General features: G+C 49.4%; 2 protein-coding genes across 7 annotated transcripts in view; one reads left to right on the top strand and one right to left on the bottom strand.

Moving 5' to 3' along the window:
• The window catches only part of DYNLT2 (dynein light chain Tctex-type 2), a 33,293-nt gene extending 30,015 nt beyond the window's left edge, over positions 1-3,278 (bottom strand). Inside the window, exon 1 of the mRNA XM_058667659.1 lies at positions 3,103-3,278. Coding sequence (XP_058523642.1) covers positions 3,103-3,273 — 171 coding nt within the window. The 5' untranslated portion in view covers positions 3,274-3,278. The remainder of the gene's footprint in view (positions 1-3,102) is intronic.
• The window catches only part of ERMARD (ER membrane associated RNA degradation), a 67,208-nt gene that overhangs the window by 35,090 nt on the left and 11,605 nt on the right, over positions 1-20,513 (top strand). For 2 of the 6 annotated variants that reach the window (XM_058665996.1, XM_058666565.1), the window contains exons 1-10: positions 3,206-3,300; positions 4,683-4,851; positions 6,559-6,698; positions 10,206-10,307; positions 10,573-10,662; positions 13,436-13,533; positions 14,040-14,176; positions 14,636-14,750; positions 15,980-16,082; positions 18,218-18,247. In XM_058665996.1, coding sequence (XP_058521979.1) covers positions 3,295-3,300; positions 4,683-4,851; positions 6,559-6,698; positions 10,206-10,307; positions 10,573-10,662; positions 13,436-13,533; positions 14,040-14,176; positions 14,636-14,750; positions 15,980-16,082; positions 18,218-18,247 — 990 coding nt within the window. In that variant the 5' untranslated portion in view covers positions 3,206-3,294. Of the gene's footprint in view, positions 1-3,205; positions 3,301-4,143; positions 4,267-4,682; positions 4,852-6,558; positions 6,699-10,205; positions 10,308-10,572; positions 10,663-13,435; positions 13,534-14,039; positions 14,177-14,635; positions 14,751-15,979; positions 16,083-18,217; positions 18,248-20,513 lie in introns of those variants that run through there. The other 4 variants (XM_058664444.1, XM_058665023.1, XM_058665407.1 and 1 more) reach the window with 4 other exon arrangements.

Here is a 20,513-nt window from a genome sequence, read left to right as displayed (position 1 = left end):
TTTCCCTCCCCTCCCCCACGTTAATGATTTATTTAGTCACTTGAAAGTTTTAGACAGCAAAAGGAAGAGCCAGAGAGGTATCTTCCACTTGCTGACCCATTCCCCAGCTGGTACAACAGCAAGGACTGGGCCAGCCCAAAGTCAGCAGCCTGGAACTCTACCTTGTCTGCTGCAAGTGCAACAGGAGAACAGGACTCTGGGCATCTTCTCTTTTCCTGGGCATGTGAGCATGTGGGACTCTAGCTGGCACTTAGACATGGTAAGCTAGTGTTGCAGCTGGTGGTGCAATACATTGTGACACTATGCTGGCCCCTTTTTATTCAGTTTCTTACTCATATCTGGATATTATCCTAATTTCATAGAAGTGTCTGTATTTTCTTCTGTCACTGAACTTTCTTACAATGATGATTTTGAATTCCTTTTTAGGCAATAAATCTCTGAGTATGTTAGCAGAGTGTTGCTTTTATTCAGACTTTTGTATGTTACTTTGGGTACTCAGGTTTCTTCTTTTCCTGTTTTATTTTTGTGCATCTTGTCTTTAACAATTAAATAGAGTGACTTTCATGGTGAAACACTTTGTTTTGGCAATATACCCTCAGGTGTCAATCGTTAACTCTTCATTGGCTTTGGTTACAGTGGGTGTTTCATTTTGGTGTCTGTGCAGTTGTAGTCAACATTTGCAATGTTTTTGAACTTCTCAGTGGCCTAGACTCAAAGAATATGGGAATGCACAGCTGGCTGGGACACAACTCATGAGCTCTGGACAGAGCACACCCAGTTGGGTGGGGCACTATAGACAAGGCATTGTGGATACCTGTCGGTTTCTGAGAAACTCGTGGGTATGGAGCTGTTCTGGTGGGCCTAGATTGGAGTGGTTGCAGCTGCAAGCTGTACCAGTAGGCCCATATGGTGCACTTGGCAATGTCTGAGTGCACCAAGGGAAACTCCTGGGGGCCCATATACTTCTTGAGGCTGCAAGGGAATGGGTAGAGATTCTTTGATGTTTCCCAATAGTGTAGCTGGGCTGAGCATCCAGGCTGCTTTGCTCATTTCTGGGTTCCATTGTGGGTGGCAGGATTACCCATCAAATACCAAATGCCTCTTCAGGTGGAGCTACTGGGGCTGGTTGGCTGCCTGCTTCTGAGGCAGCAAGACGCTGGATGGCCCACCTGCCTTTCAGGGACCAACGCTTGGTGCGAAGTGCCATTCTGCTTCCTGGAACCTGGCTGAGCTGTGCTGCTAAGGAATGTCTGCCTTGCTGCACAGTACCCCCAGCCCCAGCCAGCCATTCTGCTTCCAAGGGTCCTCAGTGGATACAACGATGCAAGGCACTTTATTCACATGCTTCCTGGAGCCACAAGGCTGAGCTTCACTTGGCAGCTGGCTCAGCTAACGTGCTGGAGAAGTTCACTGCTTCACAGTGCCCCAGCTTGCCATCCACGGTGAGAACGAGCCTCACACTTTTCCTTTGTCTTATTCCTTAGAGTTCAGTTAAGTAGAACAGTCTGAGTCTCCTTCTCACCTCAAGGTTAAGGAAGGTGGTTGATAATCGCACTAACCTATATCCAGTAATGATACACAAGCCAGTTTTCTGGAGGGAAACTGAGATGCTACTGTTAGAAAACACAAATGCATGACAGATAAAATCAAGAGGCACTCATTAGAGTAAATACAGCTGTTTCGATTTTTCTTATGCTCAAACTATGATAATCAGGAGCTAGTGCAGCTAGAAATGACTCACTGGGGCACATTCAGGTGTAGTTAAGTGGCTATTTGTGAGATTCTTTCTTAATTTTTTTCCAATTGTTGGTTTTTTCCCATTTATTTACTTTAGAAAACTGGATTTTAAAAAAGCTGTGACTGATCACTTCAAACAAACTGCCTGACTTGGGCCCGATGTGGTAGCCTAGCAGCTAAAGTCCTCACCTTGCAAGCGTCAGGATCCCATATGGGTACTGGTTCTAATCCCGGCAGCTCCACTTCCCATCCAGCTCCCTGCTGGTGGCCTGGGAAAGCAGTCGAGGACGGCCCAAAGCCTTGGGACCCTGCACCTTGTGGGAGACCCGGGAAAAGCTCCTGGCTCCTGGATTGGCTCAGCCATGGCCATTATGGCCACTTAGGGAGTGAACCAGTGGATGGATGAGCTTTCTCTCCGTATATCTGCCTTTCCAATAAAAATACATAAATCTTAAAACAAAAAAACTCCCTGACCCAAGTCCGCTTACATCCAGATGTTAGTGTAGACCTAGAACACCCACATCTCCTCATTCTGAACTTGCCTCAGTTTTCAAGAGCAGTTCAGACGTTCCTTACACCCTGTAACAGAAGTCACCCTGGGCTGTTTCCAAATCTCTAGTTTTTCTTGACTGCTGGTAAGTTGTTACTTCAGACTTACTGACAGGCAGGTCCATGTAGTGACTGGAACACACTGCAACACACCCAGGCTTCTGCCTCTGATGCGTTCTTTTTCTGAGCTGTGTGCGCTTGGCCTCCTTTGCTTTTCTCCTTTCTGGCTCACAGGCATCAAAGACCATTACAGCCTAAAACGTGTGACACCTCATCCTATCAACGGTGGGTCCCCTGGGGTAAGGATAAGAAAAGTGGGTTATGGGTCCCCAGCCACAAGTTATGGTGTCAAGTTTGGATCCTTGAGCATAACTAATTTTGTCTTCAAGTCTCCACAATTTTTAAAAAGTGGGGATATTGATTGTTAATAACTGTTACACACCAATGCAATGAACGGTACTTTTCTGTCCCTGGCCGATAAGTTCGTGGTAACTGCTCCTTCTTGCACACATCTTCTTAAATAGAGACTGCAGATGTTTGTAAAAATCCAAAACACCTCATTTCCCTGCCTGGTGTGTCACATGTTAACAATATACACATGAAACACACACACACACAACTCATTCTTGGCTAGGAAAATCGGATCATGCACTAAACTGACCACGGCACTAATATGAGATCTTTCTGTAAAAAACGTCCGACCAGACCGACCCACCCGACCCAGGCCGCGGAGAGGACCCGGGACAGAGGCACCCGAGCCGCCGGCCAGCCCGGGCAGGGCCGAGGGCTCCGGCGGCGTCTCCCTGCCGTACTCACTGCTTCCTTCTCGAACATGCTGGGCCGCCTCTCCCTCCGGGCCGGCCCGGGCGACGCCTGAGAGGCCAGGACCGGCGCCGCCTTCCCGCCGCGCTCCCGCCTCTCCATGCCGACACGCCCGCCGCCGCCCGCCGCCAACGCCGCCTCTCGCGAGAGCCGGGCCCGCGTCATCCGCCTGCGCCGGGCCCAAGCATGGAGGTAGGCTGAGCGACCGAGGGGCCGGGCGGGCGTGTCGGCGGGGTGCCGGGCTGGGTGCCGGCGGTCGGGGCTCCTGGAGAGACCGGGAACCTGAGACCACAGGAAAGCCAGACTTGCCTCTTGGGCTGTTGTCTTGCTGCTGCCCCGCCCTTTCTGAAAGGCTCACGTTGGACTGTGAGCTCCATAAGTGTGGCCCCTGAGGCTGGCTGTCGCCTCCTGCGCAAGGCAAGGCCAGACGCAAGAGGGCATCCCTGGGGTTTGCTGGGCACACCCACCTAGCTTTCTCCGTTCACACAAGCCTCAGTTCTCAGATCACACCCTCCTCCGTTCCTGGGTTACACCTACCTTGGTTCCTGGGTCACACCTTGGTTCTCTGGTCACACCCACCTCGTTCCTGGGTCATACCCACCTTGGTTCTTGGTTGCAACAGACCCCTGTAACCAGAGCCAGGTGCCAATGCTGTGCACATTGCATGTGACTCCTCAAGAAAAGTCCCTCAGACCTCCAGTGGTGGACTTTTAGCCCAAGGGTTCGGTATCTGGTAAAGAAGCCCTGTCCCCACATCAGAGTATGTGGCTAAATCCCTGGCTCCAGCTCCTGTCCCAGCCACTGGGGGCCCCAGCATGCCACGGCCATGTGGGAGGCCTGGATTTCCTAATTGCCGGCATCTAGGAGTGAGTCAGTGGATGGGGCTGCTGTCCTGCTCAGCCTCTCAAAAGCTGATCTGTAGAGATACGGCAGAACAAAGAACAGTTTTGGGGTTGTCTGGACTGGAAACTGGAGCAGTAGAAAAGGGGGAAGTTGTGGCTTAAGGTTCATGTGCAATTCCCGGGCTCCCTGCCTGGCCTCAGGAGGGTTTCAGCTTGTCTCCAGCCAAGGAGAGCTTGGATGTTCCATGGAGGAGAAGAGGGTAGAGACTTTCCTCTGTTTCCTGCTGTTTTTTATATCGAAGCAACATAGCTCAAGGTGATATTCTAGTTTCCTTCAATATATCGAGTCAGGCTTTTATGTTCTTCATTGTAGCAGATTTTCTGCTCTCCCAGCCCCCTAAGAATTGCCCAATTTGATAAATCTGAGCTAGTAAAGGAAGACTAATGGCAATGCCACACTGCTTAGAAGACTGATTGAGCTTCTGAAACTCATACCTTAAACTCATCAGTAAAATGATATTCAGTCTTTAAATATCCTTTATTGAAAACATGTAATTACATTATCTTAAACATCTAATCACTGGTTTAATCATATAGTCTTCCTAATGTCCAGAAAGCGTGTTAACAGTATTTATATGCAAGTAATTCTGCACTTTAGGTAGACTTCTTCTTGTAACTTAAATAATGTTTCCTTTTCCTATTAAGCTGTGCTGTTTGTGTTTTGTATTTCAGATGCTAACAGGAGAACCCATTGCCACATGTCTTTCTCCCTCGGTACATGACATGATTTGTAAGCTTGGTTTTGAAGTTAAAGAACATTGTGCTATCAGTAGTGTTGTGTCTGACAAGGGAGAGGTACACTGGGAAGCAGTCACCAAGTGTGTGAACTGTGTGGAGACAGGTTCGTAGCCCCAAGTCAGTGACTGTCGCTCTACTCAAAGTGTTGTGATTCAAGCCTGGTTTAAAGGAGAAAAGATTCAGTGTGAAAAACAAGGGGGGAGATGAGGGAGTGTGGGGTATTGATTAGAGCCGGGTGATCAAGATGAGCAGGCAGTAGCACAGACCCCAGATTCTCTGTGACTGAAAATAGGTTATAAAATCATTTTAAATACTTGGGAGTTGCTGGTATACAGAGCAGGAGTAGCATTGATATGATACGCGCCAGTGAACATGGCCTAGCAGTTCCGTTCCTGGACATGGGGGAGATGTGCTCATGGGTCTGAAGGTGTGTGTGGGACTCAAGTTTTTGTTATTATGACTCAATATCTGAAACAAGCTACTTCCGGTCAGAGGCCTATTTGGGCTTGTGTTCTGCCCAGTGCAGATTGGGTGGGACCTATTGGCTGGTCATGTGATGGTGAGCTAACAGAGTTGTGAGGTGGCCAGAGCATCTCAGAGCAAGGGATGCTGCCTGAATCTGTCCTTTCAAGCCATCATGACCCCATCAGGGCTGTCACCCCCCACAACTTCGTCAAATCTAGTCAAACGCCTTGTCACTAACTCGTCACTGGACTGTCCTTTCCATTCACATCACTTTAGGGTTTAAATTTACACCATCAGCTCAGGAGCCAAACCACATATAAACTTCCGGCAATGTGTTTGTGCAAGGTTATTCATTGTAACATTGTTTGTAACAGCTGAATAAAGTGACAGGTTAATATCTGGAAGCAGCCGTGCTGTGCTGTGAGCTGTGATAGGTGATCGGCTCAATAATCACCAGTGAATGCAGAAGTGGTAAGGGAGACTAAGGAGTCAGTAAGCCAAAGAAAAAACCCATTTATTTCTATTTGCTTGTATAGGTATAAATATTTGTAAATGCTTGCAGGAAACTAATAAAAGTAGCTGCTATATGGAGAATTGAGGCACCACATAGGTACACTCACCTTGTGTATCTCTATGTGAAATTCAGTCCAGTGGTGATACATGTGCAGTGGCTCTCCCACAGGCATGGTGGTTAGCTCCAGCCTGCGGTAGATGCTGGACAGTGGCTGCACCAGAACCACATACACTGTTGGTTGCTGTGTGGCTGGCAGCATTGCCACATGGGGCCAGTTTGCCTGGCCTTGCCTGTTGAGGGCCCTTTGCATCAGTGCTAAGCTTGGGGACAGATCTGCTGTCAGACTGCTCAGTGCCCAGTGTGGGGGGCAGATCTGCTGTGCGTGGGCTTGACAAGGGGTGATTGTGTGTGCTGGCCAAATGAAGCAGGCAGGCAGAATCTCATGCAAGGTGAAATGTGGCGGTTAATTTTCTCTGGCACATGTTTATGTTTTGGGGTTCTGGCTGACCACCAGGAGCTGGAGCTGGATGAAGAGGGGCTGTTGCATGCACATGAGTCTGGTTGTATTAACTTAATTATGTGAAAAGACATGAAATAAAAAACTTCTCTCTTGTTTGAACTTTTCTCTATTCTCAAAACTATTGATAATATATTTTATTTTATAATTGAGTAAATATTATGTAATTCATTTCAATACTATACGTTTCTCATTTGTTTAGTTACAAGCTGCTGGAGATTTTATAATCAAAGCACCTTTTCTGTGATATTTTAGATGTTTTTCATTGCATGATGTGGAACCATGATATTAAAACTTGGTTTCTCATTGTTTAGGCTGTGACCTGGACTACCGGGACAGTGTGCGGCTGCTGGGTCCTGTGTGTGATGCCGTCCAGCTACATTTCTTCTCTCTGACCAAGGGGCAGTTTGAGACGCGATACGCACCATGGCTCCAGTGGACAGGCATTCCGCAGGTTTGGATTTTGAGTAACTTTTACACATGAAAGACTTTACAAATACCACTTAGAGCCTCTTTGTAATTTTTATTTGCCAGGTTTTTTTAAAATTTATTTGCAAGGTGGAGTTACAGAGAGAAGCAGAAACAGAGGTCTTCATCTGCTGGTTCACTCATGCCTAGAGCTGGGTTAAATGGAAGCCAGCAGCCAGGAGTGTCTTCTGGGTCTCCGGTGTGGGTGCAGGGCCCAAGGACTTGAGCCATCCATCCTCTGTCGCTTTCCTAGATCATGAGCATGGAACTAGAGCACAAGTGGAGCCACTGGGACTTGAACTGGTGCCTGTGTGGAATGCCTACGCCACAGGTGGAAGTCATAGTGCTCATCCACATTTATTTGCCAGTTCTGAGGTGGTCTCTGGGGCAGCCGTCTCCCACATTGGAGTGGGCAGGTTTGATTCCCAGCTCTGCTCCGAGTTCCGTCTTGCTCTTTGTGTTCAGCTGGGGAGACAGCAGGTGTCGTTCTGAGTGGTTGGGTTCTCCTGCCACAGGCTGACCTGCTGGCTCCTGGTTCAGCCTGGCCCAGTTCCAGTGCTTACAGACATTTGGATGGAAGGCAGTCTGTTTCCCAAATAAATAAAATAAACCTCCATTCCTAGGCTGTCCAACCAGAAGAAATCTTTTTTTTTTTAATATTTATTTATTTTCATTGGAAAGACGGATATACAGAGAGGAGGAGAGACAGAGGGGAAGATCTTCTGTCCAATGATTCACTCCCTAAGTGGCCGCTATAGCCGGAGTTGACCCGATCCGAGGCCACGAACCAGGAGCCTCTTCCAGGTCTCCCACACGGTTGCAGGGTCCCAAGGGTTTGGACCATCCAGGACTGCTCTTCCAGGCCTCAGGCAGGTTGCTGGATGGGAAATGGAACACAAGCCAGCACCCATGTGGGATCCTGGCACATGCACGACAAGGACTTCAGCCACTAGGCTGCTGTACTAGGCCCCCAGAAGAAGTCTTAGTTTCAAGAAACCTGAGCTGTGATGCAAGATCTCCAAAGGCTGAGCTGAGCCACAGACCCTCAGGAGAAAGCAAGTTCAGGGTACATCGTGAGGCCTGTGGTTGGCGTGCCCAGGTCAGGGCTGTCCTTCCTGGGACAAGGCAGATTGCTGCTGAGTCAGAGAGATGGAGAGCTATTCTCGAGAAGGGGATCCTAACCCGAACCTTCAATGTTGTCTGGCAGGTTCAGTGGCTGTAAGAGTAGTGACTGCAGTCTATCTGAGCTGCTTCACGTCACCTTCGTTAGCATGGAAGGAGCAGGCCTCCCCTCACAGCAGTGACCGTGTGAACATGGAAGGAGCAGGCCTCCCCTCACAGCAGTGACCGTGTGAACATGGAAGGAGCAGGCCTCCCCTCACAGCAGTGACTGTGTGAACATGGAAGGAGCAGGCCTCCCCTCACAGCAGTGACCGTGTGAACATGGAAGGAGCAGGCCTCCCCTCACAGCAGTGACCGTGTGAACATGGAAGGAGCAGGCCTCCCCTCACAGCAGTGACTGTGTGAACATGGAAGGAGCAGGCCTCCCCTCACAGCAGTGACCGTGTTAGCATGGAAGGAGCAGGCCTCCCCTCACAGCAGTGACCGTGTGTTAGCATGGAAGGAGCAGGCCTCCCCTCACAGCAGTGACTGTGTGAACATGGAAGGAGCAGGCCTCCCCTCACAGCAGTGACTGTGTGAACATGGAAGGAGCAGGCCTCCCCTCACAGCAGTGACTGTGTGAACATGGAAGGAGCAGGCCTCCCCTCACAGCAGTGACCGTGTGTTAGCATGGAAGGAGCAGGCCTCCCCTCACAGCAGTGACCGTGTGTTAGCATGGAAGGAGCAGGCCTCCCCTCACAGCAGTGACCGTGTGAACATGGAAGGAGCAGGCCTCCCCTCACAGCAGTGACTGTGTGAACATGGAAGGAGCAGGCCTCCCCTCACAGCAGTGACTGTGTGAACATGGAAGGAGCAGGCCTCCCCTCACAGCAGTGACTGTGTGAACATGGAAGGAGCAGGCCTCCCCTCACAGCAGTGACCGTGTGTTAGCATGGAAGGAGCAGGCCTCCCCTCACAGCAGTGACCGTGTGTTAGCATGGAAGGAGCAGGCCTCCCCTCACAGCAGTGACTGTGTGAACATGGAAGGAGCAGGCCTCCCCTCACAGCAGTGACTGTGTGAACATGGAAGGAGCAGGCCTCCCCTCACAGCAGTGACTGTGTGAACATGGAAGGAGCAGGCCTCCCCTCACAGCAGTGACCGTGTTAGCATGGAAGGAGCAGGCCTCCCCTCACAGCAGTGACTGTGTGAACATGGAAGGAGCAGGCCTCCCCTCACAGCAGTGACTGTGTGAACATGGAAGGAGCAGGCCTCCCCTCACAGCAGTGACTGTGTGAACATGGAAGGAGCAGGCCTCCCCTCACAGCAGTGACCGTGTGAACATGGAAGGAGCAGGCCTCCCCTCACAGCAGTGACTGTGTGTTAGCATGGAAGGAGCAGGCCTCCCCTCACAGCAGTGACTGTGTGAACATGGAAGGAGCAGGCCTCCCCTCACAGCAGTGACTTCAAGCTCAGCTGAGCTGCCCAGTGCTGCCATATTATCGCAAAACAGCGCAGCTCGAACTTGGAGAGGTGAGGTCTAGATCAAAGTGGTTGGCTTTTAAATTCGTGATTCTGCCAGTTACTGATTGCAGTAAACATTGAAATACATTCACAGAACTCAGATATTCAAATGTTTTTCTTGACTCTTTATATAGAATATATTGATAATATTTGCCAATAAAAAGAAATGATAGCAGTTGAAAAGGGCATTTAAAATGTTTATACTTTAAATTTCAACATATAATATATAAGAAACATTTATTTGGCCAAATGGGCCAAACTGGAAACCATAATGCTAAGGGAAATGAGCCAATCTCAAAAGGTTAAATACCACATGTTTGCCTTAATTTAAGATGATATGATGTTATGTATAACATGTTATGTTATGTATGTTATATGTTGTGTATAAACTAAAATTGAAATGTCAATGAGGTGGTCACAGAAGGTGGTGAAGAACTTGCATTTACTTTTAACATATTGGTTACTCATTACTATGTCAATTAATTCCATAATGATGTAAATTTTTGCTGATGGTATGTTGGAGCTTTTAATTGATCGGGATGATACTCTGCTGGCTCTGTCTTCAGACCAGAGAGGGTATACCTAAGAAGCCGTTGAACTTGACTGGACAATAAGATGCTGGACTCTATGTTTGGTATATGCTTGCAATGAGGGAATCTCAACTGAACTTGAACTGTGGTTATGCAACAAGGTGGAGGAATCCACCATGGTGGGAGGGTTTGGGGAGGGGTGGGGAGAATCCCAGTACCTATGAAACTGTGTCACATAATACAATGTAACTAATGAATTAAAAATAATAAATAAGTAAATAAAAAAAAAGAAACATTTATTTTTGAATGTGAGATCTAACATGTGGCTCATTCTGGACAGTTATTTCCTGAAATATTCGACTCCTTGCAAAGCCTGCAGTCACCGGCCATTTCTCTCAGCTTGATGAAACTGACGTCATGTCTGGAACGGGCCTTGGGCGATGTAAGTCCTGCCATTGTTCCATGAAGTTTGTCTGAATGAGCATTAAACTGTTTTACAGTTTCTTCAGTTTTTTTGACTATTGTTTTCTCATAAAATATAACCATTTGTTACCAGTTTTTAATATTTTAAAGTTAATTTTGCTTTTCTCCTCTGTATGCTTTGTAGATTGTTTTTTCTTTACATTAAACAATGTTAGCTTGCAATCACTTGTCTGAGTAGCAAGAGCGTTCGTGTGCCGTCATTACAGTTTCCGTTCTGATTGTAGGTATTTCTGCTGATTGGGAAGGAGTGTCCCTTTCTTTTAAGAGATCTGCTTGCTTCCGTGGAACTTGCACAAGTCTTTGGTCAGCCTGTGGTAAGCCTGTTCTAGAACCTGGAACGTGAGGGCCACAGAGGGCACATGGCCGCAGCCGGGACACCCTCCAGGAGGGGAGCTGCCATGGTCCTGTCCCACCTTCCATAAAGGTGTGGCTCTTGCAGCCAGCCTGCCTGCCCCCGACCCCCTCCCAGTGCTGGATATCTTGGGAGCCCAGAGACAGTGGAAGCACTTGGCTTTGCTCAATCACCATTCTTAATTGTAGTACTGACTTAATCCAGAGGAAAGAGTTGACTCTTTAAAAAGTGGTAGCACACTTGGGTTCTAGAATTTTAATGTTTTGACATGTGAGAACTTGGGCCCTTGGCAATCATTTTAACTGAGAACCAAAAATTAGGTACTGATAAAAGGAAATCCTGCATTGTTATACCTTGTTCCACACTTTAGACTGACATGTAACTTGAGGCAGGTTACCATGAAGTGGAACCCCAGGACAGCCAGGCTGAGAAAGCTGGGCTCACCACAGCCGTCCAAAGCGCAGCCTTTGGCGGAGACCCACCGAGCAAAAACCTGACTGTCACCTCTACCAAAGTAAGGGCTGTTCCAATGAGTGTGGATCGGTCTGTGCTCTGCTTCTGGCCGAGGTCTAGGTGCTACCACCCTTCCCTACTGGAGCCCCTTTAGCCACTGCAGGAGGGGACTGTGCTACTGCCATGGCTATTCTAGTTTGCCCAGGTAATGTAGACAAAGCATGCAGTTAGTGGGAGAGCAGAGACTCGCTGGAGGTGGAATGAAGAACTGCTTGTCATTACTGATGTGTTAAGTAGAAATCCTCTTTCTGACTTACTTGCCCACAGAGAAGACTTGACAGGCCTGTCTGATTAACTGGGCCTGAGTTCTGGGAAGTAAGGGAAGCTTGGGTTCTGTCCTTGAGCCCCCTAGTCACTCAGGCATTCTTGCTCACGTGGTACATTTTGACTATCATCCATGGCTCTTGTACCCTGTGGTGCTCAGAAGCAGGGCTGTGGATGTGTTCTGGCAGCAAGTGAAATTATCACAGTGGTTGAGTGCTCAGTGTGGTTGGAGATGGAGTGAGGGTGAGTGCAGGTGCTGTGCAGGTCACAGTGGGTGAGTGCTGAATGTGGTCGGAGATGGAGTGAGGGTGAGTGTTGAGTGTGGTTAGAAATGGAGTGAGGGTGAGTGCTCAGTGTGGTTGGAGATGGAGTGAGGGTGAGTGCTGAATGTGGTCGGAGATGGAGTGAGGGTGAGTGCAGGTGCTGTGCAGGTCACAGTGGGTGAGTGCTGAATGTGGTCGGAGATGGAGTGAGGGTGAGTGTTGAGTGTGGTTAGAAATGGAGTGAGGGTGAGTGCTCAGTGTGGTTGGAGATGGAGTGAGGGTGAGTGCTCAGTGTGGTCGGAGATGGAGTGAGGGTGAGTGCTCAGTGTGGTCGGAGATGGAGTGAGGGTGAGTGTTGAGTGTGGTTAGAGATGGAGTGAGGGTGAGTGCTCAGTGTGGTTGGAGATGGAGTGAGGGTGAGTGCTCAGTGTGGTCGGAGATGGAGTGAGGGTGAGTGTTGAGTGTGGTTAGAGATGGAGTGAGGGTGAGTGCTCAGTGTGGTTGGAGATGGAGTGAGGGTGAGTGCAGGTGTTGTGCAGGTCACAGTGGGTGAACACTGAGTGTGGTTAGAGATGGAGTGAGGGTGAGTGCTGAGTGTGGTCGGAGATGGAGTGAGGGTGAGTGCTGAATGTGGTTAGAGATGGAGTGAGGGTGAGTGCAGGTGCTGTGCAGGTCACAGTGGGTGAACACTGAGTGTGGTTAGAGATGGAGTGAGGGTGAGTGCAGGTGCTGTGCAGATCAGTGGGTGAACACTCAGTGTGGTTAGAGATGGAGTGAGGGTGAGTGCTGAGTGTGGTTAGAGATGGAGTGAGGGTGAGTGCTCAGTGTGGTTGGAGATGGAGTGAGGGTGAGTGCTCAGTGTGGTTAGAGATGGAGTGAGGGTGAGTGCTGAATGTGATTGGAGTTGGAGTGAGGGTGAGTGCAGGTGTTGTGCAGGTCACAGTGCGTGAGTGCTCAGTGTGGTTAGAGATGGAGTGAGGGTGAGTGCAGGTGCTGTGCAGGTCACAGTGGGTGAGTGCTGAATGTGGTCGGAGATGGAGTGAGGGTGAGTGTTGAGTGTGGTTAGAGATGGAGTGAGGGTGAGTGCAGGTGCTGTGCAGGTCAGTGGATGAGTGCTGAGTGTGGTTGGAGATGGAGTGAGGGTGAGTGCAGGTGTTGTGCAGGTCACAGTGGGTGAGTGCTCAGTGTGGTTAGAGATGGAGTGAGGGTGAGTGCTGAGTGTGGTTAGAGATGGAGTGAGGGTGAGTGCAGGTGCTGTGCAGATCAGTGGGTGAACACTCAGTGTGGTTAGAGATGGAGTTTGCACTGTGAGCAGTGTGCTGTGATGGGCCTTCAGGTCTGGTCCCCACCCCCTTGCTTTCCTTCCGTTCCTGGGCCTTCCCACTCAGCTGCTCACTGCCCGGTTGGAGGCTTGTTGATTCTCTGGTTGCTCTGACACATCTGGGACCTTGGTTCCACAGCACTGGTTCCTGTTGTGATGCACCTGGGACCTTTGCTAGGGTTTGCTGTGCCCTGCTGTGCACCCATGGGCTTTGCTTCCTGAGAAGTGGTTCTGTGTTCGCTATGTTAAATAGTCTGGGTGTGCTGAGTACTCTGTTGCACTCAAACCATTTAACTGCTGGTGGGACAAAAGCCGAGGGCGTGGTGTCCCTTCCAGCCAGTTCTGTAACCAGGGCTCTGCTCTCCCCTTGTCAGATGAGCGTGCTGAAAGTCTTCCTGGGCTCTCCACAGGGACTGAACTTGCGCAATGTCCTATGGCATGGCTTCGCATCCCCCCAGGAGGTTCCTCCCAAGTAAGTAAGGTGCTGGAAAGCACCTTCAGTTCTGTGTTGATCTGCAGTGATGGAGGGTTGAGGCGGGAGGAGGCACTGCCAGGAGCTGTCCCTGCAGGGGCCACTCGGGGTAAGGTAGTGTGCCCAGGTCCCGGGTGTGAACAGTGTAGAGGAGGCACCACCAGTCTGCTGTCCCTGCAGGGGCCACCTGGGGCAGGGTAGTGTGCCCAGGTCCCAGGTCCTGGGTGTGGGTGGCATGGGAGGGGCATCACCAGGCTGTGGGATCTTCAGGGGTGACCCAGGATAAGGTTGTGTGCCCAGGTCCCAGGTGCGGGCAGGGGTTCTTGTACGGTCACTGTTTATTTGGTGGTGGCTCACCTGGGTTCCTGCACTCACACCGAGGGGGACTTTTCTGCAATTTGGTGGTGCTTTAGTTTTTAAAATCTAACTTTTTTTGAAAATAAAGGCATCCCATGTGTGTGAGTAGCCTCATGTTTCTCCCGGGTCTGCGTGCTGCTGTTCCTCAGGTACTGTTCGATGCTGCTGCTGCTCACAGCAGGGCTGGGACAGCTGCTCAAGAGCTTCCTGCAGCAGAGCACCTTGACTTTGACACATCGACCTCTGGTAGTTCTCGGCAACGTGGAGGACTTGCTTGTGTTCCCCGGCAAGTACCACGTTCTGCAGTGCCCCTCACTGTGTTTCCCGTGACAGGGCTTGTAATCTGGGGCGCAAGAAGGCAATGAGGAACGCTCCCACAGGAGCATCGACCCACGTGCCAGCTGTAGTCGGGCGTTCGGGCAAAGCATGCCATCTCCCCGAGGTGGCTCAGGGCCTTGCTCCTCCTCTGTATTACTGGACAAATTGGCACATCTTCTCCTTTCCTCTGAAATGTTGGTGCTTAGGATCTCTGTGCCCCAGGTGCATGGGGTGGGAAGGGCCTCCCACTTCTCGTGGTCAGGGAAACATTGCGGAGTGCGGTGTGTGCCCCCTCTTCCCCTGCCCTGGGCCACCTCACTGTGGCTCTAGCTGGTCTTGGAGGGCTGTGGTGGGGGCAGGACTCCACATGCCCGTCTTTTTGAGTTGCTTAGTGTGATTTTGTCTAAAACTACTTGCTATTTTGCAGATGTTACTGATGAAATACTTTCAGTATTGGAAGGAGTGATGGCGAGGTCCTCTTTTGTGTTGAAAGTCATGTTGCCATACTGGGAGACTGCCGTGGCCAGGTTCCAGGCAGGCAGGTAAGGAGGCGGCGAGTCTGGTGTCCCCAGCACCCCGTCTTGCACAGTGTGCTGTGGGGCGGGGCCAGTGCATGTGTGAACGTGGAATGTCTTCCCGTGAAACAAGCGGCAGCTCGTCATCACGTTTGCGCATGTGTGTGCTGCAGATGGTGTTAGTTTTCATCACCAAGTTTTATGTTTCTGAGTTGTTGTTATGTGTACAGTGTTAAAGAGTCATGAAGGGAAGGGGAGTCAGCTTTTTTGTTCTTACTTCCAGGCTTTAAAATTGTTTGTTTGCATTTTTAATTTGAGGTAGAACGATGAGGAGTGGATGGAAGAGAGATTGAAGCAGAGAGAGCTGCCACCTGCTGGTTTACTCTAAAAGGACACAGGGTTCTGGACGGGGCTGAAGCTGCACCCAGGAGCTGAGCCAGGTACCCTGCTGGGGCTGTAGGGACACAGCCACTTGAGCCATCAGCTCCTGCTCGCCAGCAGGAGACAGCTCAGGAACAGGGAGGGGCTCACCCCGGGCGTGCCAGGTGGCATCTCCACTGATGGGCACACACTCCGCCTAATTCTCTTTGCTGAGATCCAGCCCTGTGTGGGAGTGAGGCCTTTGCCTGCGCAGAGCAGACGGGTCTGAGACAGCCTCACTTTGGTGACACCGTCCTCATTTTTATGTCTTAGAACCTACTGCATGCTGGCATTCGAGTGCTTGGTAGAAATAAAGCAATTAGTGAGGCTGGTCCTTGATGAAATTTTATTCATGCGCAGCTACAAAGTCCATCCAAAATTAACAGTGGGGGCTGGCACTGTCATGTGGCAGGCGAAGCCTCTTGCTGTGGTGCTGGCATCCCATATGGATGCTGATTTGTGTCCTGGCTGCTCCACTTCTCATCCAGCTCCCTCCTTACACCCATATGGGAAACCCGGAAGAAGCTCCTTGTGGCTGGGTTCAGATCGGCTCAGCTCTGGCCTTTGCCACTGTTTGGAGAACAAACCAGCAGTTGGAAGATCTCTCTGTAAATCTGCCTTTCAAATAAAAATGAACAAATCTTTTTTAAAAATTAGGACACTGGAATGTGGCTTTAAAAATATTAATGTAATGGACCTTTAATTTTGTATGTTTTAACAGTAAGTGATGTTCCTTCCTGGTTTAATACAGCCTGGGTCTCCTTAGGCCACGGTGCGGCTGCTGTGGTGCCAGTAGTTAGCTTTCAAAGGGCATTTTTGCTTCTTGGATTCCACAGGTTTGCAGACTGTGCCATATTGTTACTGACACAGCTTGAGGCTGGACTTAGGAACATCTTTGCCAAGGTCAACAAGTGTCCCAGAAGACTCCTGACGGCCGAGGTACACATAAGCTCTGGCATCTGTGAGATTGCGGTTCTGTTGACAGTTTTCTGTGGCTAATTGAACCTTTTTTTTTTCTTAAGATTTATTTGTTTGAAAATCAGGGTCACAAAGAGAAACTGAGGGAGCGAGACAGTGTGAGAGCATGTGAGTGCAACCTTCCATCTGCTGGCTCATACCTCCCCAGGCTGCAGCAATAGAGGCTCTCAGGGTCATGCTTGCAGTGAGTTGCTGCTCGTGACCATATATGTTCAATCTGAGAGCTCTGCACTGTGGTGTAGATTAAACCGCCACCTGTGGTGCTGGGGTTCAGTGTGAGCACTGGCTTGAGTCCACTCCAGCTCCTGACTTGTGGCTTGGGAAGGCAATGGAGGATGGCTCAAGGCCCATGTGGAAGACCCGGAAGAGGCTTTTGGCCCCTGGTTTCAAGTCAACTCAGCTCTAGGCATTGTGACCATGAGGAATAAACCACAGATGGAAGAACTCTGTGTCTCTTCTGTCTCTATAAATCTGTCTTTCAGATAAAATTAAAAAAAAATAAGTCGAGTAAATGATTTTTGTCAGTTGGTTACACAAATAATAGCATGGCTGTTTATATAGAGCATGTAATTTGTCAAGAAATGGCCTAAGTTTCTGGATAGAAGAATAGGACCAGCGTTGAGGTAATGTGTATGTGAAGCTGTTTTGTAGATGTGGACTCCGAGTGCTGTCTGCAATGTGAGCTCTCTTGTGAATCTGTGGAAATATGTCCATGAGCAAGAGATTCGGCTTGTCTGTTATGGAAGAGAAGATGATACTACTCATTCTATGACACTAGACAGAATTCAGATACATGTAATTTATGAAAAAACATGTATGGGAAAAAGTAGTGGGGCTATATAGAATCTAGTTAAATGTTTAGAACAGAGGACAGGCAACATGCCAGGGCAACAGTGCAGGTTTGAGAGCTCAGGGCCACCTGCCAAAAAGTGAGTGTTGGAGATCCAGGATGCCCCAGGTGAGAGGCTGGGCTGCTGGGCTGCTGGGCTGCTGGGCGGCTGGACCACAGGACCACAGCCATGCACAGGCTTGCTGAACATTGCCACCTTCAGGTGGTGTGCTGGGCCGCAGCCAAGTGGATGCATGCTGAACATCACCCCCTCCGGGCCATGTGCTGGCCTGCAGCCTAGCACAGGTGTGCTGAACATCGCCTCCTTCAGGCTGTGTGCTGGGCCGCAGCCAATCACAGGCGTGTTGAACATCGCCACCTTCAGGTGGTGTGCTGGGCCGCAACCAAGTGGATGCATGCTGAACATCGCCCCCTCCAGGCCATGTGCTGGGCTGCAGCCATCACCACCCTCAGGCTGTGTGCTGGGCTGCAGCCAATCACAGGCGTGTTGAACATCGCCACCTTCAGGTGGTGTGCTGGGTCGCAACCAAGTGCATGCATGCTGAACATCGCTACCTTCAGGCCATGTGCAAGGTGTAGGTGAAGCATAAGAAAATTTCGTGTGGACTTGGATCCCCTGCCCAGGATGGCTTACATATGTGTGTAAATAGTCTATAATCCCCTACAAGAGGTACTGGAGACATTTCTGGACGCAAGCATTTTTTGATAAAGGAAGAATCAACCTGCATTACATTGGAAAGGTTCAAGAGAAAGTCAGTGCCAGTGGAGCTGTTTAAGGTGCCTGGGGTTCGCTTCCAGAGTTGTGAGGCTGGGGTGAAACTAGGAGAGAACCTCCTGCAGCCTGTGCCCACAGGCTCTGATGGCGTCAGCGGCCGTTAAACCTGGCTTTGATGGAAAATGCAGTAGAATTGGGCTCACTTGTGTGCAAATACCAGTCATCGGGAGAAATACTCTGATGAATGATGATTTGTAAAGGTCTGGATTGCCAATTTCACTGTTAACTGAGCTACAGGATTATAAGGGCAACACTGAACACAGCTTGATTCTTACGGGCACTGTATTTGCATGCCTTTTGCGACATGTTGTTTTTATTTATAATGATTTTCCCAAATGTTGGTGGTTAAATGTTTATTTGCATAAGAAAGTTTTAGACTTGGGGCATGTCACAAAAAATTTTCCATTTTGAATGTTACTGTACCTGTGTTTTGCTTTAATAATATGTTTTCATTTCTTTGCTTTTTTGAAGTCAACAGCTTTTTACACAACCTTTGATGAAGTAAGTATACTTACAAAGTAGCTTGAAACCATCAAAATATTGTCTTATTTGTTTATTAATTTTAAGATTTATTCATTTTTATTTGAGAGGAAGATTTACAGAGAGAGAAGAGCGAGATAGGATCTGATCATCCACTGGGTCACTCCCTAGACGCAATGGCCAGAGCTGAGCCAGTCTGAAGCCAGGAGCCAGAAGCTTCTTCCAGGTCTCCCGTGTAGGTGCAGGGGTCCAGGGCCTTGAGCCCTCCTCCACTGTTTGCCCTATCTGTACATAGGGAGCTGGATGGGAAGTGGAGCAGCTGGGACTCAAACAGATGTGCATTTGGGATGCCGGTGCTGCAGCTGGAGGATTAGCTTGCTGTACCGCTGCACCAGTCCCTGTTTCGTTTATGTGAAAGATCTTCCAAATGGCTGCAGCAGCCAGGCCAGCACATTCTGAGGCTAGGAACCCGGACCTCCATCTGGGTCTCCCACATGGGTGGTGGGGTCCCAAAACTTGGGCCATCTTCTGCTGTTTTGCAAGGCACATTACCAAGGAGCTAGATGACAGGTGGAGTAGCCAGGACTTAAACTACATTTATATGGGCTGCCAGTGTTTTAGACTGGCTCAACCGGCTGTATTGAAACGCTGGCCGCAGTTGTTATCTTTTAAAACTGCACAAAATTAAGACTCAACAATAAATGATCTGTGTACAGAAAAATGTTTTAATGTTGACTTTGAGACCCACTGTTACTAACACACTTTTTGAGATCCTGTGAAGCTCCAAGCTGGGAAATGCCGCTGCTCGTGTTATTGGCTATAGTTATCCTGAGGCTTCCCATTTAGATTGAGCATAGGAAAGGCCCTCACTATTACCTCTGGGTATCTACCGCCACCTCCCATTCCCTGCTGTCAGATGCAGGTGCATGTTGCTGTGGGCCCTAAAGTTGGAGATGCCTCCTGTTACCCTTGGAGGCCTCAGGCTCTGGGGTTGCTAGAAGGTGCTGCTTTGTATGAGGAGTGACGGCCCTTCAGGCTACAGGAGGGACTGAGAGAGGAGGCTGCTTGAGAGCTGGAGGCGTTCAGGACATCTGGCTCTAAGATAGCCGTGTGGTGCCTGCTTGCCTGCAAAGTTGATTCTGTTGGCAGTCAGCTGGTTCTCTAAGCACAATACATTTGGGCTTGTAAGAATTGAGTGTTTAGGGTGGTAGGTCTGTAGGGTTGAGTCGGGATGGTTGAGTTCCATTGTCCATGATGAGTTGAAAGTGACTGTTAAAGTGACTGTGCTGTGTACACATGTCCTCACACAAAACCCTCAGTTCAAGAGCAGTACCTCTAGTGTAACATGTCACAAGAAAAAAATGAAATGGACTGTTCTCAAGACTTAGCCACCGGGGTTCACAAAAACTGGCCTTAGCAATAAGTGTGTTTGCTTGTGTGTCTGTCAGGGTGTGTGTGGTATGTGTGTATCTGTGTGTCAGGGTGTGTCTGGATGTGCAGGTTTCACATGCATGTGTGTGGTATGTGTGTGTCTGTGTGTCAGGGTGTGTCTGGATGTGCAGGTTTCACATTCATGTGTGTGGTATGTGTGTGTCTGTGTGTCAGGTTGTGTCTGGATGTGCAGGTTTCACATGCATGTGTGTGGTATGTGTGTGTCTGTGTGTCAGGGTGTGTCTGGATGTGCAGGTTTCACATGCATGTGTGTGGTATGTGTGTATCTGTGTGTCAGGGTGTGTCTGGATGTGCAGGTTTCACATGCATGTGTGTGGTATGTGTGTGTCTGTGTGTCAGGGTGTGTCGATGTGCAGGTTTCACATGCATGTGTGTGGTATGTGTGTGTCTGTGTGTCAGGGTGTGTCTGGATGTGCAGGTTTCACATGCATGTGTGTGGTATGTGTGTATCTGTGCGTCAGGGTGTGTCTGGATGTGCAGGTTTCACATGCATGTGTGTGGTATGTGTGTATCTGTGTGTCAGGTTGTGTCTGGATGTGCAGGTTTCACATGCATGTGTGTGGTATGTGTGTGTCTGTGTGTCAGGGTGTGTCTGGATGTGCAGGTTTCACATGCATGTGTGTGGTATGTGTGTATCTGTGTGTCAGGGTGTGTCTGGATGTGCAGGTTTCACATGCATGTGTGTGGTATGTGTGTCTGTGTGTCAGGGTGTGTCTGGATGTGCAGGTTTCACATGCATGTGTGTGGTATGTGTGTATCTGTGTGTCAGGGTGTGTCGATGTGCAGGTTTCACATGCATGTGTGTGGTATGTGTGTATCTGTGTGTCAGGGTGTG

This window comes from Ochotona princeps, chromosome 1 (genome assembly GCF_030435755.1).
Source record: "Ochotona princeps isolate mOchPri1 chromosome 1, mOchPri1.hap1, whole genome shotgun sequence".
Taxonomy (NCBI): Eukaryota; Metazoa; Chordata; class Mammalia; order Lagomorpha; family Ochotonidae; genus Ochotona; species Ochotona princeps.
The sequence above is the reverse complement of the archived record's forward strand: the minus strand, read 5'-3'. Positions and strand labels throughout refer to the sequence as shown.